The sequence below is a fragment of the Phaseolus vulgaris genome, chromosome 7, assembly GCF_051622355.1.
Source record: "Phaseolus vulgaris cultivar YP4 chromosome 7, ASM5162235v1, whole genome shotgun sequence".
NCBI lineage: Eukaryota > Viridiplantae > Streptophyta > Magnoliopsida > Fabales > Fabaceae > Phaseolus > Phaseolus vulgaris.
This window is the reverse complement of record NC_143504.1, coordinates 50727095-50747922: the sequence shown is the minus strand read 5'-3', so window position 1 is coordinate 50747922 and position 20828 is coordinate 50727095. Positions and strand designations below refer to the sequence as shown.

Genomic DNA, 20828 nt, shown 5'->3' with positions numbered 1-20828 from the left:
ATATATGATTGGAAGCTTGACACTCCAATTTCAAAATAACATTCAACTCACACCTTCATAAATTATTATTTATATTATAATAGAATATTCAATTCTTGTTTCTCAAAACTTTGTAAATAAAACAACACTGCTAATGCTTCCAAAATTCAGGCCGGCCACCGGCGGCGGCAGTGGTGGTGGCTACACAACAATTTTTAAAGTTACCCAAAACGATTTGAATATTATTTTTTCAAAAGAGACAAAATTATTTTCAGTAAAAAAAGGGACAACACTGAAATCGAAACCGGTTTCTCGCGGGATCCAAAGTAACTAATTTTTAAATGCTAAAATTGCCCTTTTTTGTGCAATTTTCGATATTATTTTTATTTTTAAAAATAAATAAAAAAAAGAAGAAGATTTGGTTTCAAATTTGGCAGAAAAGGTGAACGCCATGTCATGTAGGAATCATGATAGATACACACAGAGAGAAAGACAGCTTGAAACACTGAATAACGCGCAAAATTGATCTCTTTCAGTGTTTCTTCACTGAAGTCATTGGCCATTGTCGTTGCCATTGCACAACCAATTTGCTACTCTCTCCCTCTCTTTAGGGTTTCGTCGGATCTAAATAAGACCAACTTTTTTTCATAACGCGGTAATACGAATCCTCAGCTCCTTTCTAGAACCTCAATTCTTCTACATTCTGATTTCTTCTTCGTGCCGTTCCTAAACCCTAAAATCCTTTTTGCTTCTGTTACTTCAGGGCATCGATTTTACTGTTTTGCCCTGGAAACGCTTGAAATCGAGCAATTGAGGTGTCCGGAAGTAAATCTTTCATTTTTTTTTTCTTTTTCAGTGAGCTTTTTTTTTTTGGTGTGGGAAAAACGTAAATATTTGTCGGCGAAAATAGAAAGTGCAGGAAAATGAGACTAAATATGTTACCTTTTTTTGTGTGTGAAAATTGTAGGGAGTTGTGTTCCTATTGATAAAGATTTCTTAAAATTGGGTTTTTGTGTTTATTCTTTCAGGGGTTTGGAATGAGGTGTCGGGAATGGTTAGAAGGTTGATTGTTTAGCGTTGAGGCGAGGAAATGGATTCTGCAAGGAGTTGGCTTCAGAAGTTCCAGCCTCGAGATAGAACCAGGGCTGCTGCGAAGAAAAAGGAGGAGGATAGTAATGGAGAAAACGAGGATTTGAATGCGGCGGTGGATGAAGCAGTGCTTTCTAGTGTCACGAAACAGAAGGTGGCCGCAGCAAAGCAGTACATTGAAAACCATTACAAGGAGCAAATGAAGAACCTTCAGGAGAGGAAGGAGCGGTATGATTCAGTTAATCGCTGATTCTGATAGTGTTTTATGTATCCGGAAACATCAAGTGTTGACACTTGTTTGTTTTCAAACCACTTGGGTATAGCTTTTTGGGTACATTTTTGTGGGATTCCTCTCTTTTCTTTTAAGGTCTTCCAGTAATTTTCTTGAGGCCAGAGTTGTCTTGCGTCAATCTATAAGGGTGCTTCTATATCAGCTTTCTATAACTGATCCGGTCGATTGATTCTAAAGTGTTATAAGTTTTGTTAGATAGAGTGTTTCTCTGTTGGTATTTGTTTTCATCATGTTGGACTCTAGTTCTGTAAATCTTCTAGTATATGTTTTTAGTAATGCCGTGGTAGTTTTCCATCACTACATAGATACGACTCATACTGAAAGATAGTTAAATTTGGCACATGGCTGTTCTGGTTTTAGGCGGGATTATCCAAGAATACAGGATGAACTTTCGAAAGGAGTTGTGATTGAAAATTGAAGTTGGTTTATATCTCATTGAGTTCAGCCTTACGAAAACATTTGTATTTTTAACTCAAATTTGGCATTGTTATTATTTCCGCCTGGAGGTTTTAATGTTTTTGTGAAGTTTGGCGGACTATTCATATAAAAAACGGGTTACTTGTTTTGTTTTTTTATGAAGCTTGTATGTGCACTTGCATCTACTGGGTTGGAAGATATCTCTCTTCTATGTTCTTAACTGGAAAGTTTAATGACCCACTAGGGTTGGCCTAGCAATGAGGATTGCGTAGTAAGTATGCATGAGATCGTAGGATCTAACCTTAGTGTGACCATTGTACAGCTAAAAAAATTGGAAAGATTTGATGAGACTCAAGGTCATTGGCCCATATAACAAACTCTTCTAGTGTGGTAGCTATAAAGGTCTCATAATTTAGTTGATCAGAAATGTACTATTGTGGGAGATGGATTCCTCTGTTCTCTTTATGTTGAGGTTCATGTTAATATTGCTGAAACTGTAATTTGCTTGAATGTTAATGTGAACTGTATTAGTTGCATTGGAAAACATATGATCAACTTTTGTAACACCTCACTTACTTATTACAGTCGAACCATCTTGGAAAAGAAGTTGGCTGATGCCGATGTCTCTGAGGAGGATCAAAACAACCTGCTTAAATTTTTAGAGAAAAAGGAAACTGAATATATGCGCCTTCAGAGGCATAAGATGGGTGTTGATGATTTTGAGTTATTAACAATGATTGGAAAAGGAGCATTTGGAGAGGTATGTATATGATTATCGTGATATGATTGACTTTACTTTCTTCCTCAAACTTCTGATCAATGTATGTGCTGATTTCTATCTTAAAAGATATAAAAAAATCTGATTTCCATAAAATATTAGCAATGATTTTCAACCTATAAAAGACTGATTTCTATCTTAAAAAAGAAATAAGTTGAAGATTTTATGTGCTGAAGCACCTACTCTTTCGGGAACTACAGATTCATTTTTGGATTTCTTGTGTAAAAGGGTGCAGAATTATCCAATGATCTCCTCTCCCACTTTTCCCTCTGAAAATTGAATTTTTCCAGGTCAGAGTCTGTAGGGAGAAGACTAGTGGTCATGTGTATGCAATGAAGAAGCTAAAAAAATCAGAGATGCTTCGCAGAGGCCAGGTTTACAATCATTGGTCAAGCTAGATTATGTTATCCAGAAATTAGTAGTTTAAATGCCTATGGTCAATAAGGTCCTCATAGTTATTCCCATTTGTTATTTTTTCAGGTTGAGCATGTTAAAGCTGAAAGGAATCTCCTTGCAGAGGTTGACAGCAATTGCATAGTCAAACTTTATTGTTCTTTCCAGGATGCTGAATATTTGTATCTTATTATGGAGTATCTACCGGGTGGGGATATGATGACTCTACTAATGAGGAAGGATACCTTGACTGAAGATGAAGCAAGATTTTATGTAGGAGAAACTGTTCTGGCTATTGAATCTATACATAAACACAATTATATACACAGGTATGAATATACTTGTTCATTTACTTCCAGGGAAGTCCTATTTCCTTGGTTTCCACATTGAACATTTTTATGCAGGGTTATCTTTTAATTGATGCTGATATAACTGAGCTAATTTCCAGAATATACTGTTACAATTGTGAGTCTTACTAATTGCTATCAAAATAATTTTAAAATGATCTAATTGTGAAAACTGTTGATGTATGAAGCCACATTTATTTGTTAGTGTTTATGTTTGAAACTAAAGCAAATTTCATCGGTTAATAAATAGTATAAGTCTGTCTCTTCAATATTTTGTGTTACAGGGATATCAAGCCGGACAATTTATTACTTGAAAGATACGGGCACTTGAAATTGTCAGATTTTGGACTTTGTAAACCATTAGATTGCAATACACTTGAAGAAAAGGATTTTTCTGTGGGTCAGAATGTGAATGGAACTACACAAAATGATGAGCGGACAGCTCCTAAACGTTCACAACAAGAACAACTTCAACACTGGCAAATGAACAGGAGAACACTTGTAAGTTCGCTGCTATAAGGCTATTATTTTTAATTCCTTTATTTGCTATGACAGTGTATGCAATTGTAAAACTTGATGTTGTGTTTTCCTTGTTATGCAGTGAAATGTTAAAAGTTATGATAATTTGTACATATCAAACCCCTATCTGCTCACCCAACCTGAAATGAAAAAAATAAAAAAAGTGTCTCCATTAAACTAATGGTTTAAGATGGCCTTGTTATGCATCTTTTTTGTGTGCTTGTAATTTTTGAATGTATAAACCCTTGCAGGCTTATTCCACAGTTGGTACACCCGATTATATTGCTCCAGAAGTTCTTTTGAAGAAAGGTTATGCGATGGAATGTGATTGGTGAGTTTTATGTGTGTGAATGTTGGCATGTTATCAAATATTAATTTCTTCATGCTACGATGTATGTATATCATAACATTTGAGTTTGTCATTTCATTCATTTCTGGTGATCTTTCAATAATTTTCAAGTTTCAATGTAGTTTGGCATTCAAATTTCTTACTGGGATGCAATCTGGGATATTTTTTATTATTAGTGCCTTTTCAAATGTTCTAAAAGGATGTTAGGTTCTGCTTCATTTATGTGGAATTTATGAATATAAGTTCTGGGTTACATATTTTATTTTGATGCAATGATGGTTTTTACAAAATTCACAGGTGGTCACTCGGAGCTATTATGTATGAAATGTTGGTGGGATATCCACCTTTTTATTCTGATGATCCAATGTTGACTTGTAGGAAGGTAATCTTTTTGAAAGAAATGTTTCTTTTGACTATGCTCGTTTGACATTCACTTTGTAAAGAGTAAACTTTCTATAAGTTCAGAGTGGTTCATTATTGATATTTAGAATGCATTCTTAATTTTTTTATGAAGTACAGGCAATCTGATAGCCATGCCTGGATTTCAGAAGCTAATTCTTTTGATTTTCTTATCAATGGTAATCTGTTAGTATAGATAATTAGAGTGTGTTCGGGAACCTGTTTTCATCATTGCAAATGGTAATTCACACTTTCCAAAGCATGAAACGAAGAAGAAACATTTTGTATCATTGGCATTGAACATTTGTTTGGATGGTTTGAACTGATAACCAAACACACGGTTAATTAGAGGGGTTGGAAGCATATGCATTTAGCTTAAAACTGGAGAGGTAGAAAGGAGTGGCATGAAAATGTGCTAGAACAAAGCTGGAGCTTGGTTAGCGGAGAGATCTTTCTTGATTTATTCACTTTTTCAGTCAAGCATTAAAGTAACTTTTTTTTTCCTCTCAATTTCCATAAAAAAGTTTTCTAACATGATCCACAGTATAGTGCAACCTACACTCTATAGTACCAAAATCCTGTTAACATTGTGTATAACTTTTTCTAAATTTTATGGAGAATGTTAATCTTGGTTTATCTTTTGTGCAGATAGTAAATTGGAAAGCTTACTTGAAATTTCCTGAAGAAGCTAGGCTGTCCCCAGAAGCTAAAGATCTTATTAGTAAGCTTTTGTGTAATGTCAGTCATAGGCTGGGGTCAAATGGTGCAGATGAAATAAAGGTGCTGTATGCTCTGTCATTTTCTAAATTCATTTGTTTGCTGTATTATACTTTTTGGTATGGATTTTACCTTTTTGCCGTATTCTTCTTTAGGCTCATCCTTTCTTCAAAGGTGTTGAATGGGATAAGCTGTATCATATGGAAGCTGCATTTATTCCTGAGGTCAATGATGAGTTGGACACTCAAAATTTTGAAAAGTTTGATGAGGTATTTGAGTCTCTTACATTCTCGCTTTGTGTAGCTTGTAGTTAGAAGTGCCTTATTCCACTAATTCTCACTTTCTCTTTTGCAATTGTAGTCTGACAGCCAAAGTCAATCATCATCAAGATCTGGTCCATGGAGGAAGGTAATATTTGGCGTTTGCTTCTCTGTGGGAAATTGTTACCAAGTTATCTATAGAGCTTGTGTCACCCCCGGTAGTATAGGGAAGTACAAAGAAAATTAGTTAGTCATAATTATTTTATACTTTGAATTCTTTTATTTTAATTGCTCTGCATGGATGTGATTTATGAGTAGACTGCTGGTATATCTTTTATTCGTCATGAGTTGTGTTAGTTGTTGAGATGGTATAAACCATAGGCAGGACCGTGGTTGTAGGTAAAATCAGTTAGTCATCATTGTTTGGTTTATACCTTTTGAATTACTTATCTTCTTTAAACTAATAATGTTTTGGCTTCTACTTCCTACATCTAACTATTTTTCAAACAAGAACACACTTTCCCTGAATTTTTAGGAAACCTAACTTATGGCTCATGTTGATATGTGTATTAAGGCTATGGATGACAATGCAGGCTGACTCTTCCTACATGAGGGTTGGCGCCAACCTGCATAGGAAATACTTTTTATAGAAATTAATGAAAAAAAATTAAATATAAATTTGGAATAAATTTAATAATTTTTTTATTTAGATGAAGTAGGTAAATTGTCTCACATTTTCTCACGACACATGCGTAATAAGATATGAGTACAAATTCCAGAATGTGGAATTCAGAGACTTCCAAGAGTTATAGAATCTGGAAGTTAAAATTTGTGTTTTGGATTGTACAATATTCCAGATTACACAATCTAGAATACAAATATTCCAGATTGTAGAATTTGAAATGGATAATTTTAAATTTTTTTAGCATGAAGTAAATATGGGGGTACAAAAGGAAATTTCTATATTTTTAAGTTATGCGGGTCACCTCGTCTCGGCCCGCACTTGGCCCGTGCGAGCCGCGGGTTATGCGGGATGGATCTAAGTGGGCTAGCTGATTGGAATAGACAGCCCACCCTGCGTGGCCCATCCTGCTTTACAAACCCTAATTAAGGCTTTGCCAAAACGTCAGCACTAGGTTAGCAATAACTTTCATGATATAGGGTTGTTTATATCATCTTGAGTCTGAATTGTATTAATTTATACTTAAGGCATTCTTGTTAACCCTTATAAAAAACTTACCAGTGTTTAACTTGCTTATACTTGCTTGGTATTAGCAATGACCAATGGGTGTCTCACAAGTTACAATTGTTGGTTGTTTTATTCTTTTTACCTGACATCTGTCACAACTTTTTTAATATTTTTTCTTGCTGCCTTATATACCTGACATCTGTCACCCTATCTATTTCCTTTGTCTTTGCAGATGCTTTCATCTAAGGACTTAAATTTTGTTGGATACACATACAAGAACTTTGAAATTGTCAACGATTATCAAGTTCCTGGGATGGGTACATCTCTTGTTTTTGCTTTTCACTGCTTCAAATTTATGTTTGTTGGGGATTCTATTTTGGCCATGTCATGACTCATAGCTATTATGCTTGTTATGTTAGATATATTTTATTATAAGAGGGAATATTCGGATATTCAAAACCATTTCGAGAGAATTATGGTTTAGGAGTTCTATTTGTGTATATGTTTCCATCTTAGATACTGATAGAAACTGGTAGTATATGAAAGGAAATAGATGATATTGTTGTAGGAGAACAATTACTTAGAAAAAGAAACCAGGAAAAACGGAAAATAGCAATGCAGAAAAGAAGATAACATCCAGAGCTGCAGGATGCAACCTCTGTCCCCAAGGCAAATGCCTACCAATACCTCACCCAACTTCTGTCACGCCCTTTTGCTACTCCCTCGTATCTCATGACAGTATTCCACTCTAATGTCCTCTTGCCATGTGGACATTTTGTTATGCATATCGCACATTTTGCATTTCCATGCTTTTAGCCCATTTAGTCTCAGCCCATCTTCCTTCGTTTTACTCCTCCTCTTCTTCTTGTGAACAGGGGTTAAAGGCCCAAGAGATACATTAATTAAAAGTGATTGTTTAAGTCAGTAAGTGGTTATTACATGAACAAATAATAACAATCTTAAGCATTATTCCTTTGGTTAATTTCCTTGAGGGAATTTAATGTGTATTAAGAGTTCTTTAATCAATAGATTATGTGCTAAACTTGGTCCAGATGATTAGATCTGGCATATGATTCTTTCCATCTTCTTAGGGTGGAAGGCCCAGATATTATTGGAAGGATATATAAAACCTCAGTTTCACATCAACGAGGTGACATGTTTTTTTCTGGCAGGAAACATAAACTTGTGGGGTTATGTTGAAAGGCAAAAATCTTTGAATTTTTGTGTTTGTCTTTGTGATGATTATATTTACATTTAATGTTCTGGAAGGTCGTGTGTTTTGTTCTTTTGCGTTGACTTTGGTTTCCTCTTGCCGCACAGCTGAACTGAAGAAGAAACAGTCCAAACCAAAGAGGCCAACCATCAAGTCACTTTTCGGTAGGCTTTCTCTTGCTTTGGGACCATTCATTATATTCCTTCAAGCTGTTTTCTTTTAGTTTGTGTTTCTCTTTGTACCTATACTGTGTTTCTTACATGTAATGTAACCATAAATCTTTTGAAGTGATAAAACTGGCTGACATGATTGATTGTGATTCAGAAACACCAGAGCAAGAGTTGTCTGATACATCTTCTCAAGGAAGCTTTTTAAAGCTCTTGCCACCCCAGTTAGAGATATCTCGTAGAGACAAGAATCTTCCTCCCAGGTCATAACAAGCTTCTCGCGTGATCTATCCAGTCTGACAGTAGGAATCATAACTCGTAGCATTTTAATCATTTCCACCTTTAAAATTTCACTCTTGATGCGTTTGGATTTGTTCATCATTACACTAATGACTTGGACCAGTCTCGTCAGTGGCCCGCAACTATTGATTTTGTAAATCTCTTACTGCTCACCATGTCCCTTGTTACACATACCATGTATATTCGCGTTCTCTTTTACATTAATGATAGCAAACCATTTATCCCTGTAACATTGGAGTTTAATGATTGACAAGTTATTTAATATATAAGAACAAGACCTGTTTGGATTTTTTTTTTAAATATCATGAATTTGTAAGTGTTATGGTTCGTTTATTGATGATTATATTGGACGAGATTCCTCAGAGGTTATGTCTACTTCATGGCTTACACTTTATAATTGGAGAATTACTTTTCCTATTATTATTGGATTGGTATAGCTTTGAGTTACTTTTTTCTGCACACTATGAATTCTTCTGTAATATTTAACAAAGTTAACATGATACTGTATTTTTAGGAGTTATTAATTACTTACATTCACAATGTTTATTACATATAATGTGAAAAATTCTTCTGTATCTCTTACTTTGTGCTTTGCTTTTACCCTCGATTCTAACATGCTTCATGCATCACGTGAAAATTTAAATTCATCTTTCTTACTTTGTGCTTTGTGCATACTAACATTGTTTTATTTTATTAAAAAAAAAACAGAAACTAATGTGTATTTTTATAAGAGTGTTGGATTTGGTGATCACTATCTTTTAGAAGTTGACATGATTGTTTATGTCCCCCGAAAATAAAATCTCATATTTTTCAGCTTAAAAATATCAACCTTGAAATTCCAGTTTTAATCATACCAAAGATGCACTTGTTTTCACTTATCATAGTCTGTATATTTTGTTTTTGTTGTTAACTTGGTGTATATATTCCTACTTACAAAATAATTATTTTTTTTAATATTGAAATCAGGCAAAATTTAAGTCAAACTTGCAATAGATTAGTTGATCAAGAATTTACAGCAGAAATTCTAGGGAGGAAAAAAAAGTTAAATATTGTTGTATTCCTATAAAAATCGCACTAACTTGAAGCAGTTGCTGCCAAATATACTAGACTGTTATGATTGATTGGTGCAGGACCATTACCAGGAAAACTTATTCGATTATTCTGTGGAGATTTGAGAGATGACATATGCCTTACTTTAAAATATTTCTTAAATTTTTTTTTTACATTTTTTTGGTAAAACATGATTTTATTATTTTATTATGTCAAACAATTTCTAAACCATGACTTTATATTTTTTTAATATAATTAGATAAAAATGTCTCATTTTTTATTTATACTTATCTAAAATATTTACAAAGATATAAAATAAATTTATTATCATTAATATTTAGATACTTTTTATATTATATAATCTAGGTTTGCTTTTATAAGTGCAGTGCACAATGGCTCCTCCTCACTTTGTAGGATGAAATAGTTCATAGATTTTTTTGACAGGTAGAACCTTCTAGCCTGTCCATGTATTTGTTCATTTCAAATATTTATGGATAGTTAATATCAAGGATTAAAAATCCTTCGGTGATTAATAACATTATTTATTATATAATCTAAATTTAATTATGTTTTAATTATTTATAAATTTGGAAATTTTTAATTGACTTTCTATTAATTTTGTTTGTTATGAGTATTTAAAAAAATTGTATATTTTTCAATTGAAATTTTATCTTTTTTATTAATTAGATTGTTTATAATCTCACTTACTTGTCAGAATTTGTTAAAAAAATTAACATTTAATGAAATAATTGATTTTTATTATTTTTATTGAAGATATCAAACATATTGGATAATAAGGTTGTTCTCTTCCTTCATAACTCTCATTTCACCAATTAAGTCAATCAAGAAATTGTAGCATTACCATAAATATCATGACAATAATTCTTTATTATTCAACACATTTCAATGAAAACAATAAAATTTATTTATTGTTCTACATTAAAATGACACTACAAGATAACATCCACATCACTGTATTAATGAAAAAATTAAAAACAATATCTCAATTAGAAAATATAAAAATTTCAAATATTCAATAAATAAAAAAATTTAGAAAGACTCAATTAAAAATATTTATTTCAGAATATGTTTATATATATAATTTAATATATTAATATTGATAAATGGTATATTTGTTATCACTAAAACAATTAACATATAAATAAATATCATAAAAGTTTAAAATTAATTAAAAATTATATAAAATTTATCCATAAACATATCTAATTTTATAATTTAGGTTTATAATCTTCTTTAAAGGATAATTTGTCCTAAAGTAACTAACCTTGTGTAGAGAGTGTTTATACATAGAATCAACCCATTTTGAGTGCCTCCTTTAGTCCCAACATTTGATTTCTTCACACATTTACAGTGTGACATTCACTTTTTTTTTAAGGTATTGGAATGGTTCCATGCTTTATTTCTTTACTTTCTTCTAAATATAAAATAATAGCATTCTATAGCATAGCCAACCCCATTAACCCATTCCCTATGAAGCAACCTTAATGAGGAAAAAGTCAAACTCACTTAATAATTATGTCACAAAAACACCATGAAACAGCCCACAGATACTGATACCATTATTTTTCATCTGCCGTGTCGTTTGAATCATGTTATTTAACTTCATTAACTTCATGTTCTTTATTAATCACAAGACTTGCATTCTAATCAGAATTAGACATCAATGATTTTTCTATATTAAACTGTCATTGTAGCATGGTAAAATAATTGGGACGGTCCTTCCATACCCATACACCCTTAATAAACTAACATAAACCTCACTTTCATTTAAAAGGTGGTTCACTAATTACTCAACTAATATGTTATTATCAGTTAATAATCAAAGGGAAGGGGTTAACCTACTTTTATATGCTACTAAATAAATATCTACATGGGAGGGATGTAACTTTTGAAGATTGAAAAGTGTTCAAGTAAAAAGACATTGCTAACTAAAGAAGGTGTTCAAGGGAAAAGGGTGTTTTTTTTAACCTTTTCAGTTTATATATTAAAAAGTAAAGAGAAAAGTGTACTAATTATCTCTAAAGTTTTATGAAATTATACTTAGTAAATCTCAATCTAACAAGTGTATATGATAATAGTATGTAATAAATGTTAAACTATATTTGTAAGGATAATTGTTAGTTGATTATCTAAATTTAATATGCACTTTGCAAACTCATTGAACTGATATGATATATATGTGTAGTGTATGAACAATAATTTCCATTTCATTCCTAATAACCAACGTAATCTGTGACCTGGGATTTTGATTATTGGAATTCCTGAGTGGCTTTGCGAAGTCAGAGAGCATTAAGATAAACAAGTGAAAAACATGAATCATATATTATTATTTAAACAGGGTAGTTGCTGCTTCTCCATCACCATGGTCACCACAAACAAAACCATCCCTCTCCTAGCTATTCACATCAACTTTGAAAAATAGCTCAAAGTTAAACCATGTAACTGAAAGCTTAGAAACATTTAACCTCATTACTATAATAGTAAAATCACTGCCAAATCGACGTGTAATGATTAGCTTCTAGTCACTTATCTTTTTCTTAGTGTCTTTATTATGCCGGCCATTCCCTGGAATTGGCAATGGCATTGACAATACTACCTTATTCTTCAAACTTTGCCTTTAAAAGTCGCACAAAGCCTATTCTTCAAAGCCCCCTTTACACCTTCTCCTCCCTTTTGCTACTTGTTTTCTTTTCCCTATCTCATAATAGTTACTTACATTTCTTGCATTATTTCATCCTTCTACGATGAAAGTGGGATTCGAGCTGGTTCATGCAAATCATAATCCAAACATGATTCGTCCACACATGCATGAAACATGGGATCACTACTCAAATATTACTTCCCTGCCATTTTCAGCTCCAAGTCCAACTCCATCAAACCTATATCCAAAACCAGCAACAGAAAACCACTGCCTAAACTTGGGGCAGAATGAACTCTCTGATTGGATGGAGGAACACATTGGTGACATCACCAAACACCTTGTTGAAGACTTACCAGAAACCAGTTCTGATAGCTTGATGGCTAATAACACAGCAAGGGTTTCCCATCACAACTTTGTTCCCTCACTTTTGCCCAACTTCACTCAAAGAAAAGCTTCATGTTTTAGACAATTTGAGGCCATCACCAACGACCCCCCGAACTTCAATCTTCACTCGGGTTTAGATGATAGCTACAATGTTTGTGATCAAGGGTTGAGCCTGATAACCCTTCTAATGGAGTGTGCAGTGGCAATTTCAGTTGAGAACCTGGGTGAGGCTCATAGGATGTTACTAGAGCTAACACAAGTGGCCTCACCCTACAAAGCGTCATGTGCTGAACGTGTTGTTGCTTATTTTGCCAAGGCCATGACTGGGAGGGTGATGAATTCTTGGCTTGGGGTGTGTTCTCCTTTGGTTGATCACAAGAGCATTAACTCGGCATTCCAAGTGTTCAACAACGTTTCCCCTTTCATAAAATTTGCTCACTTCACTTCCAACCAGGCAATCCTTGAGGCAGTGAACCATTGTGACAGTATTCACATCATTGACTTGGACATCATGCAAGGGCTGCAATGGCCGCCTTTTTTCCACATATTAGCCACCAGAATGGAGGGTCCACCACAGGTCACGATGACATGTTTGGGAACCTCAATGGAACTCCTTGTTGAAACTGGTAAACAACTCTCAAACTTTGCAAGAAGGCTTGGCATGTCATTCAAGTTCCACCCCATTGCAAGCAAGTTTGGGGAAGTGATTGATGTGTCCATGTTGCATGTAAAGCCTGGCGAGGCAGTGGCAGTGCATTGGTTGCAGCATTCACTCTACGATGCAACTGGACCTGATTGGAAAACACTGAGGCTCCTTCAGGAGTTGAACCCAAGAATCATTACCTTGGTAGAGCAGGATGTGAACCATGGAGGCTCTTTCTTGGACCGTTTTGTGGCCTCCTTGCACTACTACTCCACCCTTTTTGATTCTCTTGGAGCATACTTGCACTTTGATGATTCAAACAGGCACCGAGTGGAGCATGGCCTTCTCTCCAGGGAGATCAACAATGTGTTGGCCATAGGAGGCCCTAAGAGGAATGGTGAAGACAAGTTTAGGCAGTGGAGAACCGAACTTGCTAGGCACTGTTTTGCACAGGTTCCAATGAGTGCCAATTCAATGGCTCAAGCTCAGTTGATATTGAACATGTTTTCACCAGCTTATGGGTATAGCCTTGCACAAGTTGATGGCACATTAAGGCTTGGTTGGAAGGATACAAGTTTGTACACGGCTTCTGCATGGACCTGCTGTACTTCTAACTAGCTTGCTCCCTTCATCAATAAGGTTCCTATAGCCTTTTAATGGCTCTTAAGTGTTCATACTTTTAAAGTAGTAGCAGCTTCAGAATTGAGCTCTATATTGAGAAGATTGATTGGAACATTTTAGGATAAACAGTTCTTTAGCCATACATGTATTCATGTTCATATTTTGCTCCCTTGAAATCTATAGTTTGTCTGTTTTTTCTTTCATTTTTTGGCCTCAGGAGGGAATCTTTCTACTTCCTATTTTCTTGGCTCTCATTGAATGCTACTATACTTCATTTTTTTTTCTCTTTATGTGGTCCCAAATGTTGTTTAAACTTAGACATGCACATGCCCATGCCTCTCTACTAGGATAAACAAATTAATTTGGGAAGCTGCACAACAAAACAAAAGATTCTCAAGTTTCATTTGCTTTTGTTTCACAAACCTATAAGCAATTACTTATCTTCGTTTCAGGCAAGTAAGGTGATGACAACAGGTGTATGAACTTCATTAATATTGTTGGACCTATTAAAATTTTGCCCAACCTTTATAAGAATTGGTGATGCATGTTTTGCTGAAAATGTGTACTGCAGTGGAACAATTTATAGGGATGAAACACATTCCATGCCTTCATTTTTAACCCTACATTATTAACTGTAGGTGTCACGTACTAATATTTAATTTATGAAAACAACATACAATAGTGTTCCATTGTTTAGTTTTCACCCACTGATTCATGTGTCTCAAATCAACCTTTGATATCATAAAAATATATCTCCACAATTCATGTTTTTCATCCACATATTCGTGAACAATTGTCATTAGTATATTTCTGGTAGTATTTTATAACAAAGTTCTAAACCATATAAATTTTTTTTATCTATTTACATATTAATTATTACCTACCGATCTGAATTCATAAAAAAAAATATTTATTTACATATTAGTTATTACATACAAATCTGAATTCATATATAAAATAAAGTGTTACATAGATATTTATATACAAATAAAAAGAGATTACATAAAAAAAATTATATGTAAAAATATTACATATGAATTTTTTTCATATATAAATAAAAAAAATTCTCAAGTTATTACATACCAATTTAATAAAATATATAATTTAAAATGTAAGACATATTTCATACTTGATATTATACAAACTAATAAATTGGAAACCCATTATTACATGGTTAATAAATTACACAGCGAATAAGAAGAGTATAATTTAAAAATTCATATACTAAAATTGGTAATATTAAAATTTCATTAAAAAATTGTAAAATGTAAAAGATTAAAAATAAAATAAAATTGGTCTTTCAATGATCTCAAAATTAATTCCAAAGTTCGAAAATTAGTAATATATAAATTACATTTTTTTAAATAAGAGGATTTTTTAATCTGAGTATCCAGTAGTAAAAAAGTTAAGAGAAAATATAAAATTAAGGCTAATTTTTTAATTCCGAAAATATATTTTACTATAATTTTCTTCTATCGGACAACAGCGTGGAAGTGGATCCACCCATCATAATAAATATAAGAAGTCAAATAATGGTTTGGTCATATTGAAAAAGAAAAAAAAAAAAAACTAAAAATAGTTTATAGAAGAAAAAAAACGTGAAAGAGAATGAGTGTACCATTTGTGACAAGACGAGCCTTAGTTGCCATCTGAGTTGTACTTTATTTTATAGACTCATTTGCATCTAATGAGCTTTTTGCTCAATGAGTAACGTTGTCAGGTCCACGTTTGATTTAGCTGCACGGCGGAAAGCTCTTCGTCCATTTCTTTTTGTCAATTTGGATCAAGGATAGCTTGGTGGTTGTGATGTTAGTCAGATATGCACTATGTGTAAAAGAAAATTGTGAATTAGAAAGAAAATGATGCATGGGATACCTGGTTACATTCGACCGGTCTTGGGTAGTGGTCGAATGATTGGCTTGGGATCCCGTTACGTAGTCTTGAAACCAGGAAGGTGAGATTGATGTGACTAGATTGTCGAACAGGAAGGTCAACTGGAGAAGGTTCAGTAATGGGTGCTAGACTTCTTTGCGTAAGAGAAGAAGGTTGGTCTGCTGGAGGTTCAGGTGCATTGTGACGAGTAGGAGAAAATGGTGGATTGAGTGAATGTTGTATTGGAGTGGGTAAGTCAATGTCAATAGCGTGCAAAATATATTGTAATGGAGGTGAGGATTGCGTCTAAGACGGTTGACAAAATGGGAAAAACTTTCATCTAAGGTGACTAGTAAAAAAGTGTTTGCATCTATACCAAATAATTTGTATCATTTTTTATTGAGAGTGTGCGGATCAAATTTTTGCTTAGGTGAAATAGAGAAAACCAAAAGTTTTTAGGTGAGAAAGTAAAGGTGGGCGATTATATAGCATCTCAAAAGGTGATTTATTTGTAGTAAAGATGATGACAAGCGATTAATGATATATGTGACGGTTAAAACGCATTTCCCAAAATTATAATGGTAAATGAGATTGAAATAAGAGGTTCGTGATGTGTTTAAAATGTGTCTATGTTTGCGTTCTACTACTCCATTTTGTTGAGGAGTGTAGACTCAAGTGCGTTGACCTTCAATACCTTTTTTGAGAAAAAAAATTACGCATTGAAATAAATTCCAATCCATTAATGCGAATGGTTTTAATAGATGTCTGAAATTGATTTTGTGCAAAATGTAATGAATAATTCTGAGAGATGTTGTGTTTCAGACTTATGATTCATAAGAAATAACATTTAGTATAAAAAACGTTTTCCAAAATGAGTTGGGATTTTATGAGGACCCCAAATCTCACAATGCAATAGATTAAATGGAGAATGAGATTTTATTGTGCTTAAAGAGAAGGGTAGCCTTGTCTGTTTAGCTTTGGACAATACAAGTATTATGAATAAGAATGAGATTTTCACGCCGAAGAAGATGCCCAAGGCGTTTGTGCCATAAATCAGGGTCGGTCAAAATTTGAGATGCGTGGGCTTGGTTTGGAAGATGGGACATGTAGTATAGGCCACATGTTGTTTCTCGAGCCAATCATCCTCCCGTAGCCAAGTCCTGCAAAACGCAACCATGTGAAAAAAAAAACAATAATTTAGTGAATTGGTTACCTTACCAACAAAAATGAGATTTAAATTAAAAGAAGGAATGCAAAGAACATCTTTGAGAATGACATTGTCATTGAATTTAATTGTGCTCATAGATGAGATGGGCGCAATTGAGTCTGTGGGCAGATTAACATTTGGAATAAATGATGATGAAGTGTGTGTGTGAAAAATTGTGAATCAGATGCAATGTGATTGATTGATCCACTATCTAAAATCCATAGTTTCGTAAAAGCAGAATTAATAGACGAGTTATGGGCAAACAAACCTGCAGTGTTTATAAACATCTCACTTTTACCACATTATTGTTAAGCACTACACAACCTTTGTCAATTGCTGAATTTGGTCTCTGGTAAAACCTTGTACTAGGTTTCCATCAGACTCGTTACTGGTGCTTTCTTTGCCAGACATTATCTCTTATTTATTTAAAGGATAAAGATGGAGAGGGCTGTCAGAGATGCCAGATAAAATTGAGATGATTTTATTCTTGTGTGTAGTAAATATATACAAATGTATGAAGACTTTCTCTCTACAAATTACAAGCTAATTATGTAGTGATCCATTAATAATGGGATTCTATCTGCGTAGTATAATAACGTACAATAATTGCGTATAATTTAATAATCATTATTTTCTTAATATAAACTTCAATTTCTATTAGGAGGTGTCTAAGAAATATTCGATCATTATGATAAATTACGAAGTCCTAAACTTCAATATTGCAGGATTATCATTTGATGATGCTAGTATTCCGGATACAGTCTCTCAGTTTTGGACAGGTGGTGATTGGAATATTTCATTGTCTTTACAGCAGATGCCTCATCTTTTTAGTCATATCATGGTTAGGGCAGAACAGGATATTCCTAATTGGATTCTAGATGAGTCTGGTCGTCTCACTCTTAAATCACCTAGGACTTTTTTATTGGATCCAAGGGTTTACTGTGGTTGGGGTAAATTTATTTGGTCTTCATATATCTCGCCTTCCAAAACTCTTGTTCTTTGGAAAAATTTTCATGGGTGGCTTCGTATGGATTAACATATTCAAAATAAAGGTATGCATATTTGTTCTATGTGTACGCTTTGTGAAAAGCACGAAGAATCTATTCAACATTTATTTTTTGAATGTGCTAGTGCTTTGCGTATTTGAAGTTGGGTTCGACACATTTTTCCTACTTATCATTTCTCTAATAAGGATGATTTTCTTTCTTTTATTAAGAGTGATGGTAGTCTGTTGGTTAAATTGATTAAGCTAGTTGTGATAACTTTTTCTATTTGGATGATATGACGTATGAGGAATTATGCTCGTTTTCAGGATAAGATTGAGGTTTCTAGGGCTATTTTGGTTATTAAATATTTAACTTGTCTACTGCATAATTCGTCTAAAACTTCAATGAAGAATGATATGTTCGATTTCAATGTGCCCAAATTTTTTGGTATTAACCCTCTTCCTGTTAGATGGGAGTTTCCTTCACTAGGCTAGATTAAAATTAACACTAATGGGGTTGCTAAGGGATATTCTAGTCTTGCTACTTGTGGAAGTATTTTTCGTGGGAGTATGAGAGAATTTATTGAAGTTTTTTCTGCGTTTCTTGAAGTTAGGACTGCTCTGGTTGCTGATAAGTTGGAGCTTACTAATGTTTGGCTGGAATGTGATTCTGCTTTGGTTTGCGTTGCGTTTATTGCTAGGACAAATGTTCCTTGGATGCTTCGCGATCGATGGAATGTTTGTCTTAATTACTATGGGAAAATTAGGTTTAGAGTTACTCATATTTTTCGTGAAGGGGTGCTGATAAGTTGGCTAATTTAGAATTTTTTTATAGAGAATCTTTTCATTGGTATAATAAGCTTCCATCTTGTCTGTTTTTAGAATTTTTATGAATATGTATAGTCTACCTATGTAGTATTGTTTCGTTTTTGTTAACATATGAGTTTTGGTCTATTCCCCGTATTTTTTTTTATTTTCTTTATTTATTTTTTTTAAGTAATACTTTTTTATGTGATGACAAATTATTGTTGTTACTTAAAGTGTCAGCCTAATTGAGATCTTAAATTACACCGTAATACTTAACATGAAAGCTTTTATTTTAAAAAAACTTCAACCTCTAACTTATTTAGACTTTGGAGTTCTTATTTTGGACTTTGGAGTTCTTATTTTTGGACTTTGAAGTTCTAAAAGAGCATTTTTCTTAGGATATAAATATAGGCTTGCATAAAGTATAATGACAATCTCATATATTTATTAATTATACTTTTGTGCATATGAAATTTATTTTTTAAATTAATGAATTACACCTTCTAAATGGAATATGAAGTGAGAGTCTCACTTATTTATTAGTTCTAAACATGATTTCTTCTACAACATTTTCACTAAAGAAAATAGATATCAATCTTAAAAACAAAAAATAATTAGTTATTATATTAACTAAATTATATATTATTTTAAAGATTAAAAAATATTAATATTTAAATTAATTTATATAATTAATAAATAATTTTTAAATTAGTATCTAATTAGCAATTAAAGTTTTAGCTAACAACTTTAGAATTTAAATAATTAGTAATTAAAATTTTGATAACTAATTAGATATTAATTTAAAAAATATTAATAAAAACTAATTTAGATACAAATAATTGTTTTAGTCTCTAAAATAATATTTAATTTAATTAATATAATAATTAATTATTTTTAGTTTCTAAAATTAGTTTTTACTTTCTAGTAATATTGTTGTTAAATATTTTTTTTCCAAAATATTATATATATATATATATATTAATAAAAATAGTCAATGTATAAACAATTATCAGCTATTGTTGTGAATTTTTTTTTACAACAAAACACTTTTTTTTGTGTGAATCAAAATAAGTTGTTACATATTCTCCCCATCCATCAGTTTATGGTAGATTACTTCATTAAAGTTTTCCATAGCACAAAATTTATTTTCTATTCCATTAAATGGTGAATTACAATTTACAATTAAATGTTGTTCACCGGACACATTGAAACACTAGGAAGGAGAAAGAATAATTAAAATAGAAATAAAATGCATAATTGATATTTATTTTAATTTAATATAAACTATTTCAACAATACATTTATTGTGGTCTTTGATTAAAAAAACTCATTCATAAACCACAATAAAAACTTATTGTGATTTAATAATAAAAAAACTTATTCATAAACCACAATAAACAGTTTTGTAGATTATCTCCATAAACTTTTTTTTCTTGGCCGATAAAAAAAAACTCCATGAACTTTATTGTAGTTGGTTTCGTTAAAATCTTATAATTTTCTTAAACTTCGTATCAAACAGTATATTGAATTTTAAAATTTCTAAAATTTTATATGAAGGTGTTTTTATGATGATTTATTACTTTTTACATAAAAATTTATAATTTAGTTTGAAATGAATTTTTCATTTCATTAGAATTTGTTAAATTAATACTTCATTACAGGTGATGTATATATGTGTTTGCTTTCACTAAAGACTATTTCTCCTTTATCATAAATTCTTGTCCGCTCAATTTTTCCTTCATCTCTTCATCACAACAACTTTTTCTTTGTTTTAGATTGAAAATTGTGTATTTGCGTGTTCTTTCATTGAAAACCCAATTAAGTATTTTGTCATCAAAATTTTGTCTCTAAGTACCACATCTTTATAATGAACAAACTTATACAATAATTTATATATTTGTCTACAACTTTGGTCAAAAAAATACTTATTATACAATAATTTTTTTTTAAAAATTATTCATTCTTCATAAATATGATATAGTTGAATATAACATGTTACAAAGTTGATTTTGTAAAATTAAATTAAGTTTAAATTCATTCTTTATCAAGTGACCCTTAAATATATAATCATACACAAATTAAAAGATAATAATGTTTTATAATAAATAAATGAGTCTTACAAATAAAATAAACTTAAATCAAATTCTTAATACATTATTATATTTTAAAAAAATATTATTATATTCTTT

The 20828-nt window shown here is 32.2% G+C and overlaps 2 protein-coding genes across 4 annotated transcripts; both read left to right on the top strand.

Moving 5' to 3' along the window:
* The first annotated feature begins 358 nt into the window (after positions 1–358).
* Positions 359–8708, top strand: LOC137829962 (uncharacterized). 3 transcript variants are annotated; one of them, XM_068637010.1, is made up of 15 exons: positions 398–634; positions 743–794; positions 1008–1296; positions 2363–2537; positions 2846–2929; positions 3036–3277; positions 3580–3796; positions 4066–4145; positions 4461–4545; positions 5211–5342; positions 5435–5548; positions 5640–5687; positions 6961–7045; positions 8049–8105; positions 8266–8708. In XM_068637010.1, exons 3-15 carry the CDS (start codon positions 1070–1072, stop codon positions 8376–8378), a joined length of 1659 nt encoding a protein of 552 aa, XP_068493111.1. In that variant the 5' UTR covers positions 398–634; positions 743–794; positions 1008–1069; the 3' UTR covers positions 8379–8708. The 3 variants fall into 3 exon arrangements, with proteins under 3 accessions (XP_068493110.1, XP_068493111.1, XP_068493112.1); XM_068637011.1 differs by having other exon boundaries at positions 424–634; positions 743–804; XM_068637009.1 differs by lacking the exon at positions 743–794 and having other exon boundaries at positions 359–634.
* A 3368-nt stretch (positions 8709–12076) lies between these two features.
* LOC137828243 (scarecrow-like protein 23) lies at positions 12077–14053 on the top strand. Its single transcript, XM_068634726.2, has one exon. It carries the CDS (start codon positions 12224–12226, stop codon positions 13763–13765), a length of 1542 nt encoding a protein of 513 aa, XP_068490827.1. The 5' UTR covers positions 12077–12223; the 3' UTR covers positions 13766–14053.
* Positions 14054–20828: the final 6775 nt, after the last annotated feature.

Coding starts and splice junctions, on each gene's coding strand:
- LOC137828243 (XM_068634726.2), top strand. CDS start 12,224: ATGAAAGTGGGATTCGAGCTGGTTCATGCAAATCATAATCCAAACATG.
- LOC137829962 (XM_068637009.1), top strand. CDS start 1,070: ATGGATTCTGCAAGGAGTTGGCTTCAGAAGTTCCAGCCTCGAGATAGA. Junction 2,930..3,035: donor AGATGCTTCGCAGAGGCCAG/GTTTACAATCAT, acceptor TTATTTTTTCAG/GTTGAGCATGTTAAAGCTGA. Junction 4,546..5,210: donor CAATGTTGACTTGTAGGAAG/GTAATCTTTTTG, acceptor TCTTTTGTGCAG/ATAGTAAATTGGAAAGCTTA.